Here is a 23,040-nt window from a genome sequence, read left to right as displayed (position 1 = left end):
CCCTACTTAATGCACTGTGGTGGCCTAAATGGGAGGGAAATCCAAAAGGAAGGGGATATATGTATATGTATGGCTGATTCCTTTTGCTGTGCAGTAGAAGCTAACACAACATTGTAAAGCAACTATACTCCAATAAAAATTAATTTAAAAAATAAATAATAAATTAATTAATTTAAATAAATAAAACAAATAATAAATAGGCCCATGCAGCACCATGGGTCAGGGGGTAGCTACAAATATCAGGTGAAAGAAAGGATGAACTTGGATGTGCTGATGATGTGGACAGGGCAGAAATTCTCAATGATGCGCAGCAGAGAAGCAGGTAAGTAGGCCCAGGTAATAAAATACATATCCAGACAGGCTCCGAGACTACCAGCTCAGAGCGTCTGCATTTGCACCGTCCGTGGACACCAGGGTGTTTTGGGGGCCGCCCTGTTATGTTGGCAGGATTTCCATATTATGTGTCCTGTCTACCCAAGGCAGGAACAGAACTGGACTTTTCAGCTGGCTTGTGGGGAGGGCACAGGTGTCACTTAGAGTCACCAATGAGATGTACTCACAAGAGACTCACTCAAGAGGGAACAAAGAGACCCCACAGGCCACTCTCTGGTTATAGCGACAACAGAACGTGCAGCTTCCGGGCAGCAGGGTAGCGTGGCTGGCGTCCAGGGTCAGTCTCACTGGGATAAGCTGTAGTGGTGTCTCCCTGGGACAGGGGCAGTGAGGCTTCCCAGGTAGCCCTGTGGTATGGCTGGCCTTGTTCCTGGCTCTGTTTCTTCCCTTCTTGCCTCTCTGGCCCTCCCAGAGATTCTATGAACTTCCTAAGAATCTTTTAATAATTTCCTCTTTTTTTTGCTCAAATCAGCTAGAGCATTCTGTTGTTTGTGAGCCGGCAAGTTGACAAAAACTCCATTAAGGGCAGATTCACTGAACTCTAATGAGAAAATTGTACCTGTTGCCTTCACTTAATAAAGGAGATAAGACTAAAAAAAAACCCAGTGACATGAGAAGGACTCTCAGTGTGGGAAAAGGAAAATACAGATACAAGATGTTACAGTCAGTACTACCCTGGGGTCCTACATTTGAATCAGAAAAATCAATGTGAATTTGTTGGGTATTTTTTCTCTTTTAAAAAAATTCCTAGCTTTGTCCTTCAAAAGCCCCAGAAACGGGAGTTCCCTTGTGGCCTAGTGGTTAGGATTCCAGGCTTTCACGGCCGTGGCCCTGGTCGGGGAACTGAGATCCCACAAGCTGCATGGCATAGCCAAAAAAGAAAAAAAAAGCCCCAGAAAAAATGACCAACTCAGTGGTAATAAACACTTCTTGTGCGCAGTTGATTGTCTTGAAATGCTGTTTCTCAGTAAACGACAATGGGGCTTCTTGAAGAAATGGCTGATGCATGTGTGGGCAGGGAATGTACAAGGTGAACCCGAAACATCTGACCAGAAAGCAAAGAATGATCAAAGATGAGTAGGACTGGGTCAAAAAAGAGTCAGAACCAGGACTTCCCTGCTGGTCCAGTGGGTAAGAGACTCTGTGCTCCCAATGCAGGGGGCCCAGGTTCAATGCCCTGTCGGGGAACAAGATCCCGCATGCCACAACTAAGAAGTCCACGTGCCGCAACTAAAAAGATCCTGCATGCTGCAACTAAGACCTGGTGCAGCCAAAATAAATAAATAAATAAATATTTTAAAAAAAAAAGAGTCAGAACCAACTTGAAGACATCCCTGCTGGTCACAGAGGGCAGAGTTTGAACATCAATAGCATACAAATGGCAATGAACCAAAACATATCAATACATTTAAATCCAAGAATTCATAATAATACAAAAACAAGCAAACAAACACCAACTGTTCCCTTTGGAAGATGCTAGAAAGCTGACTATTTTGAAAACTACTCAACAGAGGGAGAGACTCAGGCCTTTACTCTTTCCTTCGTGTACAAACATTACTACCGGGTAACCACATAGATGAGAAATTTCTCTATATGGAAGTATTCCAGCATGTAAATAAACAAGGGATGATAAATTGAAATGTTACCGTTCACATTTCCTGAATTTAGAATCTAAGCACGGAACTAGCAAAACAAAACAAGACAGCCAGACGTAGGCCTCACGTTGAAAAACATACCACCACCTATGAAGAATCTTCCCTCCAAAAAACAATCAAACATTCATCTGATTAAACCTCTAAATACAACAATTTGTAGGAAATACAGAGCACAAGGGAACTCACTAAAGAGACAACAGTTTGAAGATACAGTCCACAAAATCCTCACTGTGGGAAGTCTGCAGGACAAATGGTCTGATTTCTTCAGTAAATAAATTGTAAAGGAAGAACGAGTGTAAAGGAAGAAAAAAGGGAACCTCTAGATTAAAAGAGACCTAAAAGACATGTTGGAAACAAAACAGACAAACAAAAAGCAGGCCAAAGCTAAACAATGATGTGCAGAGATTCAGGCCTGGATGATAAAAACCATGTAAGAAAAATGAGCAAGTAATCCCCATAGAGGTCCACAGCCCTGCTACTCGGGGGAATTGGGGTTGTCTGGGGACGGGCACATGGAGGGGTCAGGGTTGGGCTGTGTTGACAAAGTTCCAGTGGTGATGATAAGGTGTTGCTTTAGAATAACCCAGTAAGCTGTGAATTTTCTTTATGCTGTTTTCTATCTTTGCGTTGCATTTAACAATAAAAAGTTTTAAGTGATAACGGAAAACCAGAAAACATTTTCACTTATTCATTTAGTTTTAAAATAATTTAACAAGCATTTCTGGCGTGTGAGCTGGGGAACCAGCAGATACTGATCCTTGCCTTCAGGAACTTTGTGTTTTGAAAGACGGGTGATGCAGTGCCATGTATCTGTAATCACAGCAGATTGGAGTGGAGCTGAGTAGAAGAAGGCAGGGCTTCAGGAGGTGATGTGTAGTCCGGGGAGGACTACATGGTGGCTGGGAATAGTGAGATGCAGTAGGAAAAAAAGGAGTAGACAGATTCCAAATATATTTTGGGGGTAGAACTGACAGATTTGTTGTTTGTGGGTGGGTGGGATAAAGAAAGTCAGTGATGCCTTTAGAATTGTTTCACTAAATGGACGTTGAAGCTATTATTACTAAGATGGCCAGATTTGAAGTAACATAAAGAAGAGGCACTCATGGCACTAAAATCTGCTGCCCTGCTACAAAAGGAGTGTCTCATATCATCTCCCAGGTTCCTGGAGCATCCTCTTTTATCTCATGGAGCTGTGAATGCCTTGCACGTAGAAGGCACTCAGTGCTGTCATCTGAATGCAAAGCACATGCCGTGCATTTACTGCGATTGCAGACTAGGAGGAGGTGATGCAGGCCAAGACCCTCCCCCTGACATTGTGTCGTGTCAGCTTACTGAGTGCACACCAAGCGTGTGACAGAGGAAGAACTGTAACCACATGTCCTGACATTATACCCATGACATGTGAGCTTAGTGCTTTTATTCCTAAATTGTAAGTGAAGAAACCCAACAGCAGACAGCCTAAAGGATATGGCCAGGTTCTCACACTCCTAGGGGGTAAATCCAGACTCAAACTCAGATGTCAGCCTGAGGCCCATGTAGTTTGCTGCGATGACCAACTCACAGGGCCTCCATCACCATCTTTCTCTTCCCCCACAAACACTCCCACTCCCAAGCTACCATCCCCCGGGGAAGTCCTTCTCTTCTTGACCCCAGGACTCTGTCCGCTGGGGGCCCCTCAGAAGGCCACTCCGACTGCCCCAATGTCCTTGGGGCCAGAGCCACTTAGTGGACTGACCACAGGCTGAAAGACACTGGCTTCGACTGGCGATGACATGGGGGGGATTGTGGCCGCGTCAGGCAGACCCAGCCCAAGTTTAAAGTCACCAAGCTCTGCTGCTGCCCAAGTTGGTGAGAAGGGGAGCAAACCCAGGCGGAGCAGATCACTCCAGGCCTGCAGGCAAATCCCGCTCCCGAGAGGACCCGTCCGCAGACAAGCGGTGTGGGAGAGGTTTGGAATGAGCGGAGAGCAGGGTGAACCAGTGAGGGAGCTGTCATCCGTGAATGTATCTTAATCTTCTAGAACAAGATTTGTATACCTGACACCTACTCCCCAGTGGAAGGTAAACATGCACTTTCTAAATACCAGTTGTTTAGTGGTCACGAGGAAATTCTGCCTTCCCCCCTGCATGACGCCCACCCACGCCCCTGGCCTTGACAGCAATACTGCACCTGCCTGGCATCTTTCCCACATCACCCCCCACCCCCACCCCTTTTCTCCTCCTCTCGGTGAAATCCAAATTCAGCTGAAATGCCACTTCTGTGGAGCTTTCACAGGCATAGTTAATCTCTCCTTCCTCAGTTCTTCCAGAATCTGGTACTCTCCTCAATTAGAGCTTGCACTCCAGGGCGTTTTGATTTTCCTGGTCCACATAAGAGCTCTCTAAATGTGGTTTCAGGGAAGAATGAGGCCATGAAGCTGACGAGCATGTCAGCATATTACGAAGCTCAGGGGACTTCCCTGGCGGTCCAGTGGCTAAGGCTCCGCGCTCCCAATGCAGGGGGGCCGGGTTCGATCCCTGGTCGGGGAACTAGATCCCGCACGCATGCCACAACTAAGAGTTCGCATGCCCGCAACTAAGACCCGGCGCAGCCAAAATAAATAAATATTAAAAACAAACAAACAAACAAAAAAAGAAGCTCGGGCTTCTGCTCTTGGGTTTCTTCACTTACAATTTAGGAATAAAATCACTGACCTCACATGTCATGGGTTTAATGTCAGGACATGTGGTTACACTTCTTCCTCTGTCACACGCTTGGTGTGCACTCAGTAAGCTGACGTGACACAATGTCGGGGGAGGGTCTTGGCCTGCATCACCTCCTCCTAGTCTGCAATCGCAGTAAATGCACGGCATGTGCTTTGCATTCAAATGACAGCACTGAGTGCCTTCTACATGCAAGGCATTTACAGCTCCATGAGATAAAAGAGGATGCTCCAGGAACCTGGGAGATGATATGAGACACTCCTTTTGTAGCAGGGCAGCAGGTTTTAGTGCCATGAATGCCTCTCCTTTATGTTACTTTGGATCCAGCTTACTTTCCATCATCTACACTAATTGAAGGGTATTGTGTCATTGGTGACTGTGGTACCAAGGTAGTACCTACAAAATTCCGTAGGTGATTTTGTCACAATACGCAGAAAATTATTGTCTGATATCTTCTATTTAGCTTTGGAATGCTTCATATGATGGAAGGGGCAGACTCATTTTCTATTTAATCAAGGGATAGTGCCAGTCAGTGTGCTAGGCTCTGAGGACTCAAAGGTGCATAAGACGTTGACAGAAATGCAAAGAAAAGGTGATAAATTCCATAGTATAGGTATAAACAGACCTAGTTCTGGTTTAGAGGGAAGGAAAACCTCATGGAGAAAGTAGTGTATCAATCTGGATGGGCTAGACTTGCTGCAATAACAAACAAACCTCGACTCTCAGTAGCTTAACATCCCAAAAGCTTACTTCTCATTGATGCTACATATCAAATGCACATCAGCAGAAGTCTCTGCTCACTGCAGCCACCTAGGGCTGCAGGGTAAAAGGGTCTTGTCTTATCTCAGCGTGTGCTTCCAGGATCGCCTAGCCAGGGAGAGAAGGCATGGGGATCGTGCATTGCCTCTTCATGCTCCTACCTGGAGGAGGTGTGTATCATTTGCCATTTGCCACTTCCCTGCCCACAGTTAGCCACAGGGCCACACCTAACTTCACATCCTAGCCTGTGCCCAGAAGGCAGAGAGCTGGAAATACTCGATGAAGAACATGAATGACTAGTGTTGTGCAAGCGACTTTGTCCCAATGTGCAGAGATGCTTGTGAAGGGGAAGGGCTTCCCAGCGGGTGAGAAGCTTTAGGAAAGGTGCAAATGTGGGGAAGTCTGGCTGCAGAAAAGGGGTCCTAGTAGGAGTGCCGGGAGGCAAGTTTGCAAAGGAAGACAGGTCATGCTGTGAGAGCCAGGCAAGGAAGTTGGATTTGATCCAGGAGACACTGCAGGTTTTACGGGAGCTGTGGTTTAGGATGAGTAACCTGATTGCCGTGTGCCGGAGAGGTCAGAGGGTGGCAAACTGGAGGCAGGAGAGCCAGTTGCTTATTATTATTATTTTTTCTAAACGCACCACTTTCCTTTCCTTGTAAGGCAGCCAGGCATTACAAACCTTAAGCACGTGACAGTCACATGATTTCTTCAATAAGCCCTAGAGCTTCCACAACTCTCCTGGGGCCTACAGCACGAGTAGTCCTGAGAAGTCTAACGTTAATGCTTTCTCCACAGGCACATGTTCCTTTGAGGTTTGTTTCTTTTTTAAATAAATTTATTTATTTTTATTTATTTGTTTTTGGCTGCTCTGGGTCTTCCTTGCTGTGCGCAGGCTTCTCATTGCGGTGGCTTCTCTTGTTGCGGAGCAGGGGCTCTAGGCGCACGGGCTTCAGTAGTTGTGGCGTGTGGGCTCAGTAGCTGTGGCGCACGGACTTAGTTGCTCCGCGGCGTGTGGGATCTTCCTGGACCAGAGATCGAACCCGCGTCCCCTGCACTGGCAGGCGGATTCTTAACCACTGCGCCACCAGGGAAGCCCTGATGTGTGGGTTGTTGAACACAAGCTCACTGGATCATTTGTCTTCAACACAGTCCATTTCTGTTTCTAGAAGTATACACTGTGCTTTCTTCTCGATGAACATGCTGACACCATCTTGAACGACCTCCTAGTCAGAGTTTCCCTGTCTTCATATATTCTAGCAGGTAGCAAAGGCCATTACAACCCTTGGTTTGGACACCAACTTTCACACCTACGTGTTCAGGCTTATCTTTCAGAAGTTGTTCTATCTTGTTTACTGCTGATGGGATCAGAGTGAGGGTGGCCCCGGGTGGGCTGCAGCTTCCTCTGGCTCACAGCCTGCACAGTGGCCCCGACTAACAAAGCCAACATCCTCGCTGCCCTGGCGCCCCGGGGCCTCGGGCCAGAGCTTGGCCACCTCAGCCTCTCTCCATGGATAAGGTGGGCACATTCTCCATTTGCTTCTTATACTAATCCAGGCAAAGGATGATAAGAGCTTGAAGTGGGGTCTTCTGAATGGGGAGGAAAGAGAGGTGGTACACATCAGCTACTGAAGAGAAAGACTTGCTCAGGTCTGGAACGAATTAGGTATGAGATGCAAGGGGGCTGCAGAGTCAAAGGCGATTCCACGGTTTTGAGCCTAGGAGAACAGTAATATTATAAATGGAGAAAACAGTGCAAGATGGCAAGGCTGGGAAGGAAGTTCAGGGCTTGCTGATGCAAAGCAGGGGTTTTTATTTTGTTTACTCTTGTTTCCCAGCACCCAGAACAGTACTTAGCATATAATATGTGCCCAATGATATTTGTTGACTCTGTAACGCCAGTAGAACACAAATGGAGAAGTTCCCAAGCAATTGTGAATGCCGAAGTGGCACTCCTTCATGATGCCAATGCTAGGAAGGCAGATTTACTTACTTGAAGCCACAAGATGAGTTGCCAAGAAAGTGTAGAGAAAAAAAGGAGGAGGCTGAAGAGAGAGAGCTTTGGGAACCTTGACATTTAGGGGCCAGAAGGTAGGACCGGAATCCAGGGAAGGCGGGCATTTGAGGACGGGATCAATCGGTATCGGATGCTGCAAATGCGTGAGGGAGCCTGGGGACAGGTAAGAGGGCACTGGGTTGAGGAACTCAGGGGGAGCTGGACTCGGCCACAGCGCGGCCCTCCTAGCGGCAGAAGAGGCAGCTGCTGGCCTGGAGCGAGAGGAGGGCAGTGGCCAGAGCGGGAGGCTGAGCCAGGGGCGGTTCTGGGTTTTGTTTGGGTTTGGAGGGGTTATAACTGAGACCTGGATGTGGAGCAAGGTGGGGAGAGATTGAAGATGCAGGGGGGAGGGAGGGAAAGAAACCAAGGTGGGCCTCTAGGAGGCGGCGGGGAGGTCGTCTTCCAGCGGGAAGGGCCACTTCTACTCGAGGAGGAGGGCGGGGGGTGGGGGGAGGGGGGGAGGGATTAAGTTTCGCAGTTGTTGTTCGGTCCTTCCCGCCCGCCTGTTCCGTGCGGAGGCACAGCGCGGACCGAGGGCCACCCCCAGTCAGGTGGCCACCAGCCTTTCCACCACGTTCAGGCGGTGGCCTCGCTTTCCCGCTTCCCGAGGGGAGGAGGCGGTCCCGAGCCCGGAGGGATGGGGGTGGGGGAGGGGAGGGGAGGGGAGGGGAGGGGGGAGGGGAAGGGGAGCGGGGGGGAGGGGGGAGGGGAGGGGAGGGGGGAGGGGAAGGGGAGCGGGGGGGAGGGGGGAGGGGAGGGGAGGGGGGAGGGGAGGGGAGGGGGGAGGGGAGGGGAGCAGGGGGGAGGGGAGGGGGGAGGGGGGGAGGGGGAGGGGGAGGGGGAGGGCCCGGGCCCGGGAAGGTGCGGCGGCGCGGCGGGCGGGGCGGCCCGGGAGCCACACCCTGAAACTACCTGTGCGCGACAGGAAGGGCCCGGCAGAGCCCCTGCGGCCGGAGCGCTGGGCCTGAGACCGGAACCAGGCCCGCCCCGCGCCCCGGCCCCGCGGCGATGGCCTGAGCCGCACGGCCTCCGGGACCATGAAGAGCGAGCGGGCGCGCAGGGCCACAGGCGGCTCCGGGGGCCTCGGCGCGGGACTCAAGTACACCTCGCGGCCGGAGGTGGGCGAGCGCGGGCGGCGCGAGCGGCGCGGGCGCCTTCGGGGCGGGGCGCGCGGGGGTCCGCGGCCGGGGGCCTGGGGGGGCCGGGGGCCGGCGGGCCCGGGGGCTGGGGGCCGGGGGTCCCAGGGGGCGGGCAGCACCGCGCTTCTCTTGGCCAAGGGAGCCGCTACGCTGCCGGTTTGTGGCCGCGGCGCCGACCCGACAGGTGGAATTTCCTGCTCGGCGGGCTCCCGGCCGGACCTTCGGTTCCAGCCTCGCGGCGCCCGCCCCGGTTCCGGCGGTCCCGCGGTCCCCTGTCCCGGCCCTCCTGCCCCTCGGGCCTTTCCCTGGCCTGGAAGCGGGCTCATCTCGGTCCCTCAAGAACTCCGCGCTGTCCGTGCACATCGGGAAAGGAAGCAGCGGCGCAGGCTCTGAGTGGGTGATTCGGGCCGGGGAAGGGATGTTTCCAGGGGGCTTTGGAGTCCTAGCGTCTTGGGCCTCTGCAGGAATTTGTTTTTGTCTTGCTGGTCAGAAGGCAGTAGAGGACCTGTGCAGAGGGCAACTGGGAGACCAGAGCTTCGGTTGCCATGGAGCCTGGAGCTTAGGACTCCAAGGTGGGGCTTGCTTGGGCTTCTCCGAGGGGGGGATGGAGCCCTTTGGGAAGGTAACTCTGTGGGACAAGATATGAGAACCTGCGTCTTGAGCTTTTTGGAGACACTGAAGCAGGAAGCTCTCGTTTGGCAGAAAGAACAAGGACATCTTAAAAGATCTTAAAAACGAACATTGTCTTACCGTAGAGAGGCGGGAATGGGTTGTTAGCTGCTTTATTGATGGCTGCACCTAGGTGGCAGTGCCCAGGCAAAACCAGCAGCCAGGGCTCCACCTCTCTGCCAGCGGGGACCCCGGTGTCCTGGAAGGCCCGCACACTGAGTGGGCGCTGAGAGGCAGGGGCTTTTTCAGGGGGGAGCGATGGATGGTCCGCCTCTCCCTTTCCCCCGGGATCCTGGGGTCAGTAAGCTCCTCTGCTACCCCGCACTACAGCCGTTGCTCCCATGCCAGGCCAGGTTTTGGAGGTCTCTCAAATCAGTCCCTTTCTCCAAGTGGCATCCTGACTGAGGGAGCTTGCAGAAGGCCAGATTCTGGGGCTGCCGTGGTTCCCTGAACCACAGATAGCAACTGAGGCTGGGCACTCTTGTCTTCTCCACTTTTCCACCCCGTTTGCGGAAGGAAGTGTGGACTCAGCAGCAGTCTGGAGGCTGAGGTCTGTGTTCCCACTGAGTGTCTGCCCTGCGGGAGGTGGATGCAGCTGGGTGGCCGTCTTATGTGGCTTCTGTTTCCTTTCCGTAATTGCCATGTTTGTGAATCCCTGATAATTGCCTATTGGGGCTCTCGACTCCTGCCTCCTCAGCAGAGGGCCTGCTGTTTGGTGTTTGTTATTTCAGGACTGTTTTTCTTCCCTCCCTCCACGTCACTTGTTCTTCCTCACTCCCCTTCCTGGGACTGTCTCCTGCTGACACTGGGAGAGCTGGGTCTTCCTGGATTCGCCTCTCACCGCCCGCGCTGCACACCGTCCTCTGAGCTCCCACGGAGCTGCCACCCGTCAGCCCTCGCTTCCTTCCCCCTTGGTCCCTGCTCATTTCTCACCTGCCCTGAAGCTCATCCATTCTCCTCTGGGCTCTTCCTTCCACTCCGTTTCTGCCGTTTTCCCCCGCATGGGTCACTCTGTCTTTTCTCCTGCCCAGCTCCATTGAACCCAGTCTGTACCTCGTCCTGAGCTGGGCTCTCAAAGACAAATAAGATATGGTTGTTTCTTCCATGTCCTGGCTATTGTAAATAGAGCTGCAATGAACATTTTGGTACATGACTCTTTTTGAATTATGGTTTTCTCAGGGTATATGCCCAGTAGTGGGATTGCTGGGTCGTATGGTAGTTCTATTTTTAGTTTTTTAAGGAACCTCCATACTGTTCTCCATAGTGGCTGTATCAATTTACATTCCCACCAACAGTGCAAGAGTGTTCCCTTTTCTCCACACCCTCTCCAGCATTTATTGTTTGTAGATTTTTTGATGATGGGGAGGGTGGGAGAGAGGGAGATGCGGGAGGGAGGAGATATGGGAACGTGTGTATATGTGTAGCTGATTCACTTTGTTATAAAGCAGAAACTAACACACCATTGTGAAGCAATTATACTTCAGTAAAGATGTTTAAAAAAAAAAAAGATATTAAGAGAGAGAGAAAAAAAAAAAAGATATGGTTGTTTCCCTTAAGGAGCTTCCCCTCTTGAGACCCACGCTGAGAGTTGTGTGCGAACATTAAACGTGACTCACTGTCCTGGAGGAAGTAGCCTGCTGTGCCCAGAGCTCCTGTCTGTCTCTCCAGGAAGTCTTCAAATGTGCCCCTCCACTCCGTGCTTTCCCAGAGCTCTCAGCCTCTGGGTCACCCTGCAGTGTTTGCATTCAGGGTCTGCAGGCTCTCCCTTGACTCATCTTCTGACTGGGAGGGGCAGCTGCTGTCCCTGGGTTTGTCCTTGGCATTAGCAGGGCCTGGCTGGGTCCTGCTGGGCCTCACAGGGGCACTGCTGCTTTTGAGTTCCTTGCTCCTGGCCTCTTCCATCCCTGCGTGGCTGGAGAAGGATTCTGTTTGATGGTGCTTGTACCTGGCTGCCTCCTTCCCAAGGCTGATGACTCTGGCCCCTGCCCCACTTCTACCTGTTCCTATTTAGTGGGAAGTGGCCACCTCTTTGTTTCCCATGGTCTCCGGAGCCCTGATGTATGTGTTGTGTCTGGGGACTGTGTGAGCCCTGCCTGCATGAGAGCAGGGGCACAGATGCCAGTTCTTGTGGCTGTTAATGAGAAGTGGGAAGCCTGCCTCGCCGGGTGTCCTGGCCCCTGCTGAACCTTTGATGGTGGCTAGGAAGCTGCTTCGAAGGAGCTCTTGGTTCCTCCTCAAGTCAGCATTGCCCTGGGTAAGACTCAGTATCTCCTCGGCAAGCAGAGACCAGGATTGAGAAGTCAGATGTGGTGGGATCAAAATCAGAGGTCGTAGGGGCCAGGCTGTGCAGCTCTGGCTATTCAGAGTCTCATCTCTTTGTTAATTGGTCAAACATTCACTCATCCACATAATAGCTATTTATTAGGTGCCCACCGATGGAGCATGTGCCAGGTGCTGGGCAATAGCCCTGAGAAAGAGCCCAGTCACACAGTCCCTACCTTCAGGGAGTTGAGTTCTGCATGATAAGGACTGGGTTCTGGAGAAGCCCGCGGGCCACTTAGGAGGGATGTCTAACCCAGGCTCGAAGGGCCAGGGTGGGTGAATTGTGGCCAGAGCCATCTGTGATGTGGTGACAGGAGTATCCAACGTGGAGCCAAGACCTGGTGCTGCCGCTTTCCCGCCAGGTGATCTCAGAGATGTTACCTAATCTCTCTATGCCTCAGTTTCTGTGGCTATAAAATGGAGATGATATATATGTTACAGGTTTTTTGCAAAGATTAAAGGGGATACCTTACATGAAAGCCCTTCGTGAGTTGCAGCCTGGTGTACAAATCACACAGTTTGAATTTCTGAGTTGGAAAAGCCTCAAGACAAACTGTAAGGTGATGTCGAGTCAGCAGGATGCATGGGAAGAGGCTGAGAACCCGGGTTGTCAGGATGCCAATTGCGCAGGTGTGCGGCCTACCTGCCGAGCACAGGGAGTGTCCTCGAGGGGTGCTGGGAACAGCATCCCAGCCATGCAAGCCCTCTTCAGTTTCCATTTCTCTCCCTTTACTTGGCCTCTACGAGGAAGGTCCTCCTGTGAAAGGGAAATGGGTGCTAAGACCGGCTACACATCCCTTTCTCCCTCCTACCACACAAAACAGAACTGCAAGCACTTCTTCCTTTCTCGGTTCTTTGAGCCTGCGCTGGCCTCTCCGGAAGGGGAAGGCCCTGTGCTGGGAGCTGTGTGCAGGGGTGAGGAGAGAGCAGGGGCGCTGGTAAGCAGTGGGAACTAAGGCAGAGACCTGGGTGCTGTGAATGGACAGGAAGCCTGCGGGCCTTATAACACCCTTCCCTCCACCTCGGTCCTGGGAGGACTTGGAAATCCGTGGCCCTCGTTTAGGACACGGGAAAACTGAGGGTAAGAGAAGACAACACTAGCTTGACAGCTGCCCAAGGAGGAAGCCCACGTCGCCTGCTACCCCTGGGAATCACTCGGGCGTGGGTCTGTCCAGAGCCGGCTCCTTGGTGAGGGCGCATCTCACCACAGGCTTCCCAACCTGGGCCTCTCACTGCTAGCTGCGGCCTGTGGCCGCCGTGGTTCTGGAGTCCCCTGCTGCCAGCTCGTTCTCTGGCCTGTGGTTCTGCCCAGGCTGTTGGCTCCTGTCTCTCCTAAGAGAGAAAGTCTGTTCTTGGAAGAGGAGTGAGGGTGTGACGAGCCCCCAAGGAGCCCAGGTCCCAAAGATGTGGCTTCTGACCTTGCTCACTGGCTACTACTGGAGCGTTTAGAATACTGATAATCATCGCTGGGTTTATTGAGCACGTACCGTGTATTGGTGTTGTACCTCTTAGAGTAAGACTATTATTATCCTTTTATAGGTGAGGAAAGTGTAGCACAGAGAGGCTAAGTAACTTGCCTAAGGTCACAGCGAAACAGTGTTGAGGTCAGGATTTGAACTCAGGCCGTCTGGCTTCCCTATATTCTTCTTGGACTGCTGCAGTGTGAGGCAGGGCTGGCAGCGCAGTGGGCTCAGGAAGGGAAGAATTACTAAGGGTAAGAGTGGGTTTGATTTCGTAAGAAAATGGATTTTCTCTACTTGGGATTTTTCTGAAATGCCTGGAGCTTACTTAGCACATTTATAATAACCATTTGGTAGTACAGAAATGGGAAATGGGAACTTCCAAGATTCTCATGGAATTCTCACCCTGGCTGGCAGAGGTGAGAAGGGTATTTGGGGTTTGCTCAGAGCTCATGGGCAGTAATTGCCCTTTTTTCTTTGCTAAGAAATTTTTTTTCTTTTTTTTTTTAAAAAATATTTATTTATTTATTTATTTATTTGGTTGCAGCGGGTCTTAGTTGTGGCACGCGGGATCTTTAGTTGCAGCATGTGGGATCTATTTCCCTGACCAGGGATCGAACCCGGGCCCCCTGCATTGGGAGCGTGGAGTCTTAACCACTGAGCCACCAGGGAAGTCCCACTAAGAACTTTTCTAGAAGCAGATTCCTATGAAAATTCTGTCTTGGAATCTCATATTTTCAGAATGTGCTTATTCTGTCCAGGCTTAGCAACAGAACCTTTAGAACCCTTGTGATAGTTGGCTAACCAGTCAGAATCTTGGATCCTTTGTCTCTCTGAGTTGGTGGTGATGATGGTGAAAAGATGGAGAAGAATATGATGACAATCATTGCTACCCATCACTAAATATGAGGACTTCAATTTACTCTCTTTCTTTATCCTCACAGCAACTATACGCGAAAAACGCCTAGTTTACGGATGACAGCACTGAGATGCAGAGGGCTTGCATAATGGCCCAAAGGCAGAGGCACAGCAAGAGTTCAAACCTAGATCTGTGCAACTTCAAAGCTTATAGCCTTAACCGCAAAGCCATTGTACAGTTGTATTCCAGAGACAGGGTGATTGATGCACATCCCCAGCAAAATCCTAGGACACATCGTTCAACAGAGTACTGAGAACCAGGTGCCAACATGAATCCACTAAAGACCTCTCACACCAAACTCGTCTGGTTTCTCCTCTTGATGAGGTTACTCACCTGATAGACCAGGAGACCGGCTGGAGATGGGATTTCAACAGGCTTTGAAAAATGTAGCTTTGTTTTTACTACACACACAACTAAAAATCATAATGGGACTCATCAGGTTGTTTACGTTTTGCATGACTCTTTCCAGTCTTTGCCACATGCATGGGTTTTATCTAGTGTGTTCCTGTACATGTACTGTTTATATTCTGGAAGGCATATCAGCCTCCTATCTGATGGTCACGCTGGAGGGCCAGGGACTGGAGGAGAGTCTGGTCTGGAGGGTGGTGTCTGGCTGAGCAGCTGGGCCTACGAGGGTCCCCTCGTGCATCCATGTCCTTTGGGGCGGTGGCCTCGGGGCTGCCCCTGATTCCCTCCTGTGTCATTTCTTTTTTTTCTTTTTTTATAAATTGATTTATTTTATTTATTTGTTTTTGGCTGCGTTGGGTCTTCGTTGCTGCACGCAGGCTTTCTCTAGTTGCGGGGAGCAGAGGATGCTCTTCGTTGCGGTGCCCGGGCTTCTTATTGCGGTGGCTTCTCTTGTTGCACAGCACGGGCTCTAGGCACGTGGGCTTCAGTAGTTGTGGCACATAGGCTCAGTAGTTGTGGCTCGTGGGCTCTAGAGCGCAATGTCAGTAGTTGTGGCACATGGGCTTAGTTGCTCCGTGGCATGTGGGATCTTCCCGGACCAGGGCTTGAACCCGTGTCCCCTGCATTGGCAGGCGGATTCTTAACCACTGTGCCACTATCGAAGCCCTGTGTCATTTCTTATCTAGTAACAACTCTGATGAAGTCTTGGAGGTTTGCTTCTCAGCTCTGTCGATGACACCCTAGTGGGAGGGAAAGGCCAATACCTCGGATGACTTAATCATGAGTCAGAAGGACCTGGGCTGCCTGCAGGAGAGACTGCTGAGGATAGCACTGTGTCCGGCTGCCTTAGGGGTAAGAGCACCACCCTGACAGCAGACGCAAAGCCTCCATCCTCCCACAGCTGGGACGTGAGGAGTCTGAGGGGCGAACAGGGCACCACAGCAGATCCAGAATTTTGAGCTGACGAAGCCAGGCATGTAATGGGGCTCCCTAAAATGTAAAGTAAAAAATTTTCCCCCTCCCTGATATTTTTATTTGTTTATACTATTTTTTTTTGGCTGCACCCACGAGGCATGCGGGATCTTAGTTCCCGGACCGGGGATTGAACCCGGGCCCTCAGCAGTGAAAATGCGGAGTCCTAACCACTGGACCGCCAGGGAATTTCCTAGAGAGACATTTTAATAACTTGGTATTGCCTATGCATATTTTCTAAAAAAAAGTTGCTTTCTTTTTTCTGATTATTAAAGTTAGAAAGGACTTTTTATTTTATTATTATTATTTTTAAACTTTATTTATTTATTTATTTTTGGCTGTGTTGGGTCTTCGTTTCTGCGCGAGGGCTTTCTGTAGTTGCGGCAAGGGGGGGCCCACTCTTCATCGCGGTGCGCGGGCCTCTCACTATCGCGGCCTGTCTTGTTGCAGAGCACAGGCTCCAGACGCGCAGGCTCAGTAGTTGTGGCTCACGGGCCTAGTAGCTCCGCGGCATATGGGATCTTCCCAGACCAGGGCTCGAACCCGTGTCCCCTGCATTGGCAGGCAGACTCTCAACCACTGCGCCACCAGGGAAGCCAGGAAAGGACTTTTTAAAGTTGAGCAATACAGAAATACACACAGTGAAATTCCTCTGAAATTCTCTTCCCCAGGTTTTATAACCCCTATAAATAGTTTAGTTTCTATTATCCCACAGTCTTCTATGCATGAACTAATACTTATGTGGATATTAATATATATGTGTACACGTATTCTTCCCCAAATGGAATCATGATGTCATTCCTATTGTGCAGCTAAAGACATGGTTGTAATGAATTAATTCATCACACGTTTATTACAAATCTTAACCCATGCTAAGATTGTGGGGCAAGACGCAGCCCCCTCTCCGCTCCCCCATCCTTAAGGAGCAGATGATTAACTTTGACAGACTGAGAGACTGGGATGCGGGTATGTTTGGGGTGACAGGGAAACTGGAGGATGTCACCCCACTAAAATGGTGGGGCAGGGGCTTTCCTTGGGAGCATCTCAGAGGAGACACCTAAGCTGAGTCTGGAAGGGTGGGAAGTGCCCAACAATTTGACTTTTTTTTTTTTTTTTCATTTAATATTGTATCTTAGAGAGTTTTTCCATGTTATTTCCTACTCTTTGAAACACCGCTCTTGCTGTGTAAACTTTCATCAGGTGGATCTGTCATTCTGTATTATTATTATTTTATTTGTATTATTTGTGTGTGCTAATTGACTGTGTTATTGGACAATTGATGGAAACAGAGTGATGGCGGAATAAGGGAGGAAATTGACGAACAGCCCTCATGGGGACCTTGCTGCAGGCTCTGTTTGGATTATGCTGTTGAATTCTGGGTTCCATTGTCTGAACGGGAATGTTGCTGCTGTGCAGATGGCCAGAGGTTCAGAAAACACTTTGAACCGTTGAGTTGAGCATTTTAGCCAGAGAAAGAGCAGACCCAGAAGAGTATTTCAGGAGCCTCCCTGAGCTGGAGGAATTAGGCTGGTTCTGTCTCAATGCTAATGTGCGGGGCTATTGTGATGCCGATCACCCTGGGGGGAAGGGAGAACTTTGTAACGCTTGCCCTAACTGAAAATACTCTTTGCCCCAGAAAGGGTGGCCCTGGGAGGACGGAGATGCAATGACGTCTAAACTGTTTCGGCTCTAAGAATCCGATCCCAAGGACACAGTTCTCTCCTCTCTCCCGTCCTTTGACTTCTGTGCACAGGTTGTAATTGTGGATTGGGGCCTCCAGGCGCCCTCCCCTGGCGACGGGGCTTTCTTGTTTGCGTTTTCAGTGCTTTCTCCCAAACAGCTAGATTTGTAGCTGAGTGAACATTCCTGGGAGCTACTGAAAAGGTGGAAGAGGCGTTTCTGAACATAGTCAATTCCTGGAGGCTGGTGTGCTTTGGGTGTTTCCACTAACTTCTTCAGATCCCTGGGTCCAGCAAGGCAGCTGTTAAAAAAGGCTAAAAGGTACCGTGGAATACTACTCAGCAATAAAAAGGAGCAAAGCATTGATGCACGATGCTCCAGGGAATTTTGCTGAGTGAAAAAAGGCAGCAATCCCCAAAAATTCTATACTGGGTGATCCATTTATATAACATTTTTTAAAAAATTTATTTATTTATTTATTTATTTATTTTTGGCTGCGTTGGGTCTTCGCGGCTGCACGCCAGCTTTCTCTGGTTGCAGTGAGCGGGGGCTACTCTTCGTTGCCGTGCGCGGGCTTCTCATTGTGGTGGCTTCTCTTGTTGCGGAGCACGGGCTCTAGAGCTCAGGCTCAGTAGTTGTGGTGTGCGGGCTTATTTGCTCTGTGGCATGTGGGATCTTCCCGGATGAGGGATTATCTAACATTTTTGAAAGGACAGTTTTAGGCTAGTGGCTGGGGGGGCAGAAGGGAAGTGGGAGGGATCCTTGCGTTGGAACTGTTCAGAATCTTGACTCTTGGTAGTTACAGGAACATACACCAGTGATTAAATCTTATGGAACTTAATAGTTACACACAAAAGAGTACAAGTAAAATGGGAACTCTGAATCAGATCTGTGGGTTATATCAATATTGTGGTGTTATAATGTAGTCTTATGAGATGTTACCACTGAGGGAAACTGGGCAAAGTGTACAAGGGATCTTGGTATTATTTCTTACAACTGCATTTGAATTTACAGTGATCTCAACAAAAATGTCAATAGCTAGAAAAAGCACTAGCGCATGAAATCGGAATGTGGGCTTGGTGAAAAGTCAAGAAGAAGGATGAAAAGAAGTTACACGGTACTGCCTTCACCTCTGTCTTGTTTAGTTTCTTTCTTGTTTAGTTTCTCGTTTCTTAGTTTCTTAGTCTTGTTTCTTGGTTCCTTGTTTAGTCTCTTTCCGGTTTAGCTTCTGGGGGAACCTGCGTGGTTGTGCCCCTGCGGGCAGATACTTTTGCTCCCGGTCAGGTGACGGGGGCAGGAGAAAGGGGCGTGGCTGCCCCAGGAAGATGGTCTCTGGCCAGAAAAGACAGGGCAGGTGCAAAGTTTGTGGGATCAAAGAGACTGGCTGGGTTTGGGGGTGCTGCTCTGTTACACAATCTTGGATCCCATCTGAGATGGAATTCTCTGGTTGGAATTACAAAAGAGGTTGTGCCCTGGGGGAGCATTTAACTGAGGACTGGGAGAGGGTGAGACCGGGAGGGCCTAAACTTAGATGCCTCGGTATCGGGTATAGCAGGTGGCCGGGCTGGCTGACACCAGAGAGCCTGGGGGGCTATCAGCAGATCCCTGGGGTGTGGACTGAGCATTCTCTCCCCTTCTAGGCGTGGACACAGGTCTGGAAAGTTGCCTGGGTCCTGGCACCTGCCTTGGGTAGGCTACCTGATTCTGGCTAGGAAGAGAGAAGTCCTTCAGCCCATCAGTCAGTCAGGTTCTAACCCTGGGCAAGGTCAAGGGAAGAGGGTACGGAGTAGAGAAGCAGTACAAAGAGGAAAGTGGGGCAGCCTGACCTCCTAGGACTGCCTGTCTGCCCTCTGTGGCTGGGGGGTATCATTGATGCCAAGGGTCTGAGGGAGGTGAGGTCCCAGGGAGAAAGACTGTGGACCAAGGTGGTCCTTGGACACTTCCTGGAGGGGCTTGGCCCTGGGCTGTGTCCTCAGGGACAGGCTGGGCTTGGGAGGTGGTGACAGGAGCAGAGCCTTTCAGTGGCAGGATGGCACCAGCCTCCTGCTTCCTTACAGCTTTGGGGGCCTCCTGGCTGGGGTCAAGGTTAGCACCCCCAGACCAGTGTTGAAAGGGTGGAAATCCACCAACTCCAACCCCTCATAAAAGAAAGACGAGGCTTGTATCCACGGAGTCTGGTTGCAGGTGGTGTGGTGCCAGTGCCACAGTGGTATGGGCCGGGGGGTGGGGCTTGGGCAGTGCCAGGAATCGGGAGGGGACACAGACATGAAACCTGCAGGAGCTTGACGCCGGCTGGCAGAGAACCACCGGGTCCCGGGCCGACAGTGCCCGTGGTTGGCTGAGTCAGGCCCCTGGGGCTTTCCGTCCCGCTCTGACCAGGTGTGCAGAGTTTTGGGTTATTTTATTTCCTTCAGTCAGAGCTATTGGCTCTGGGTCAGCTTTCTGTTCTCCTTGGACTCACAGATCTACAGGTAATTCTGGATCCTCCTTAGGGCCCCGCAGCCTCCCCCATTTTCCGGCAGGTCCTTCTTCAGGTGCGACAGCTGAGGACCGTAACGAGGTTGAAGGGCAAGGGTGAGAGGTCAAGCAACAAGAAGGCAGAGGGCTTTGGGAGTCCATCACCAGCTGACCGGCCTTGGCTGGCAGTGTGTATCTGCAGAAATCTGCTGGCAGCCTCCGGGACTTCTGGATGGTGCTTATAACCTATCGTGGGAAGGTCCTGGGCGCAGAAGCCAAGTCCAGCCCCTTGCGCAGATACCTTGCATCCCAGGTGGTTGCTTAAAATAGGCTGACTGAAACTGACACGACCCAGCTGGCTCCTGTCACTGCGGCGGGGGGTGAGTGAGCCAGGCCAGCAGCCCCCTGGGAATGGTAGGCGGCAGCGTATTCTCACAATCTAGTTCTCAAGAGTGACCTGGGACACAGGTTAGACTTGCGGACCCCAGGGCTCTGCTCCTGCCGTGCTGCAGTGGAATCTCCTGGGGGAGGGGCTGGGGAATCTGGATGCTGAGCAAGCGCTGTGCTTCTTATTTATTTATTTATTTAATTTATAATTTATTTTTATTATTTATTTTTAATTTTTTGACTGTGTTGGGTCTTCGTTGCTGCGCGTGGGCTTTCTCTAGTTGTGGCGAGCGGGGGCTACTCTTCGTTGGGGTGCGCAGGCTTCTCATTGCGGTGACTTCTCTTGTTGCGAAGCACGGGCTCTAGGCACGGGGGCTTCAGTAGTTGTGGCACATGGGCTCAGTAGTTGTGGCTCGCCGGCTCTAGAGCGCAGGCTCAGTAGTTGTGGCGCACGGGCTTAGTTGCTCCGCGGCATGTGGGATCTTCCCGGACCAGGGATCGAACCCGTGTCCCCTGCGTTGGCAGGCGGATTCTTAACCACTGCGCCACCAGGGAAGCCCCATCTTTTATTTATTTTTTATCGTTATTTTTCATGGCTAGGCAAGTCTGGAGTATGCTGGAGTGGTACCATCAATGAGAGTTTCCTGTTTCTTGAGAATCTGGCTTCTTTTGGGATCAGATGCCCCGGGCTTGTGAGTGGGTGGATTCCGACATGGGTTTCTTTTCCCTTCTCCTTTGTTGCTTCGATGGTCCTGTGATGAGCAAATCAAGTGTCCTTTCTGTGCTCATAATTTCGCTGGGCCAGGACTGCTGTGGCCACAGGATAGGTGAAGTCGCCACCCTTGGGAGCCTGCATATTGGCTGCACGCTGCCCACAGCCTCTTGAATTTTTTTGTGGGTGCTGACTTAACTGGAGAGAGTCCATCTAAGTACAGGGTCCCTTCATCACCAGCAGCTTGAAGAAGGGGCCTTTCTCCAGTTTCACCCCTGGTATCTCAGTGCTACGCGTACTGTTCTCAGCATCTCCCGGGATGGCACATACAGTGTAAAGTTTTGGAATCCACTCCTTGCTCTGTCGTCTCCGGTGGCCTTGAGCCCATGCTGAGTTTCTGGGGACTCTGGCCAGGATCTGATTCGAACTGGCATCAGGGAGTGGCCACGAGAGTCATGCTGGCTTTGTCTTTCCTCTTGAAAAGAAAAGCATCTTCGAAGTGCCGTGGAATTGGCCCTCACCTTGGAAAACCATTGCAGGTGCTGAGACTGTGCTTTCTTGCTTGAACCATCTCAGGGATATTTTATGGTCCTCATGACCACGGTGGCGGGATGACATCATGGAATTGAAATCCGCCCCAGCTGGTGGTGGGTACACCGAGTCACGGAACCGATGAGCGGAGAGCGCCTGCCACCAGTCCACGGCAGAGTTGGACGTGGCACATGAAGCCAGCCACCCTTGTCTTCGTCTCAGGTCGGTGTCTCCAGCCAGTGACATCACCTCTGTCCCTTGACCTTGATCCTCTGCTGCAGAAGCACATCACCAGACGTCACGTGAGGGCCTTTCGTGGCCCCTCCCAGGACTCTCGGCCACCTCTTCAGTCTTCAGCTTCATCCCCTGCCTTCCCAGCAAATCACACCCAACCTTGGCCAAATGAGGAACAGTCTTTAAAAAGAGAGCCTGGCATGAAGATTTATTTCTTCTCCGTCTGCTTTGACTGAAATCTTGTGCAGACTTTTAGATCGTTAGTATTGTTTTTGCTATTTATAAACGTGAACACTTACCAGTAGCTTTTCTCCCATGAGGACCACACTCAGCTGCCAATGCCACCTTCTGGCTTTGGATCTGCTGGTCCCTGGAGCCGGTGGGAGAGCGGGCCCTGGTGAGCGAGTGGCTGGTGCCAGGCCATCAGTGTGCGCTTGGGGAACCAGGTAAAGGGTCCTCGCCAGCATGAGGATTCTGTGGTTGACTTGAACACAGTTTTGCTTGCTAAGCATTTAGCTTTCAGCCCTGGTGAGTTTCGTACTTAACAGGAGTAGGGTGACCACAAAGGTTTTTCCTATAGCATCAAATAAAATATGCCTTTTCCTTTTTACCTTCTATAAATTAGTTTTTTTGGACAACCACTGACCTTGGGGAGGATATGCGTCATTTGCACTAGTGTGCTTAAACCAGCAGAAAATATGATATTTTCCAGGGCTTATACGTCTCCCCTCCTGGATTTTTGGACGGTACTCCCTCTATCCCTCCAGGAAGTTGGGTGGGGATGGTGGTGATCTGATTTGCCCCTGCACCCCACCCCTTGGGTTCTCCCCCTTTGTCCCTTTGGGGCTTCCCTCTGTGTGCACCCCTGATGCCTGTCTGTCCTCCAGGAAGTCATCCCTTGCTCTCTTTTCTGAGCTGGCCTTGAGCCAAGATCTAACTCGAGCTGGCCGGGGAGAAGAGGCCATGAGAGTTGCATGGCCTCTCTCTGTTTGTGGTAGGCCAGCACCTGCTTTACAACACTATGTTTTGTATGTGCACCTGTAAATGTGTTACTTTTACGAAAGAGAGGACAGGCGGAGGCAGGCACCAGCATCCTCCCTCTTCTGTTGGCTCTGCAGCCTGTAGAGAGACGGTTATGTGTAGGGAGAAGGTTATGTTTTCAGTTAAGCCCGAACGGATGGGAGCTCCCTGCCACCTGCTCCCGGGGGCCACCCAATCCCGTGCATCCGTGAAACCCCGACGACGGTTGGTGTGGCTTGTCCCGCTTTGCTGCTTTACTGGCTTCACTCCCTTTGTGACTTTGGACAGGTCACTCCCTGTCTCTCAGCCTCAGTCTCCTTATCAGTGAAAGGACTGGGTTAGGCAAGATGATCTCTAATATGCCTGAAAATGGAGCCAAGAGTAGGGTAATAAAAGGAAGTCATCTAGTTACTGATTAAACAGCATCTGTGGGCTGAGTGGAGCCTGGTATTCACAGTGCAGGGACGACCAGGGCCCTGCCTGTGAGCCGGCGCCACGGCTGACAACTTGCTCCACGGCCAGGCTGGGGTGGCCCTTGGCCTCCGCTGTCCATGCTGTTGGCCACCTT

General features: G+C 51.0%; 1 protein-coding gene and 1 pseudogene across 4 annotated transcripts in view; one reads left to right on the top strand and one right to left on the bottom strand.

Annotated features, from left to right (window-relative positions):
• Positions 1-6,204: 6,204 nt before the first annotated feature.
• On the bottom strand, positions 6,205-7,028 carry LOC132369526 (iron-sulfur cluster assembly 1 homolog, mitochondrial-like; annotated as a pseudogene).
• Positions 7,029-7,638: 610 nt separating this feature from the next.
• Positions 7,639-23,040, top strand: part of ST14 (ST14 transmembrane serine protease matriptase) — a 41,246-nt gene continuing 25,844 nt past the window's right edge. Inside the window, exon 1 of one of the 4 annotated variants that reach the window (XM_059930022.1) lies at positions 7,639-7,686. In XM_059930022.1, coding sequence (XP_059786005.1) covers positions 7,654-7,686 — 33 coding nt within the window. In that variant the 5' untranslated portion in view covers positions 7,639-7,653. Of the gene's footprint in view, positions 7,687-8,447; positions 8,681-9,191; positions 9,274-19,510; positions 19,603-23,040 lie in introns of those variants that run through there. The other 3 variants (XM_059930020.1, XM_059930023.1, XM_059930024.1) reach the window with 3 other exon arrangements.

The sequence above is a fragment of the Balaenoptera ricei genome, chromosome 8 (genome assembly GCF_028023285.1).
Source record: "Balaenoptera ricei isolate mBalRic1 chromosome 8, mBalRic1.hap2, whole genome shotgun sequence".
In the NCBI taxonomy this organism is placed as follows: domain Eukaryota; kingdom Metazoa; phylum Chordata; class Mammalia; order Artiodactyla; family Balaenopteridae; genus Balaenoptera; species Balaenoptera ricei.
Note: the sequence above shows the minus strand (reverse complement) of the source record. Positions and strands in the feature narration are given on the sequence as shown.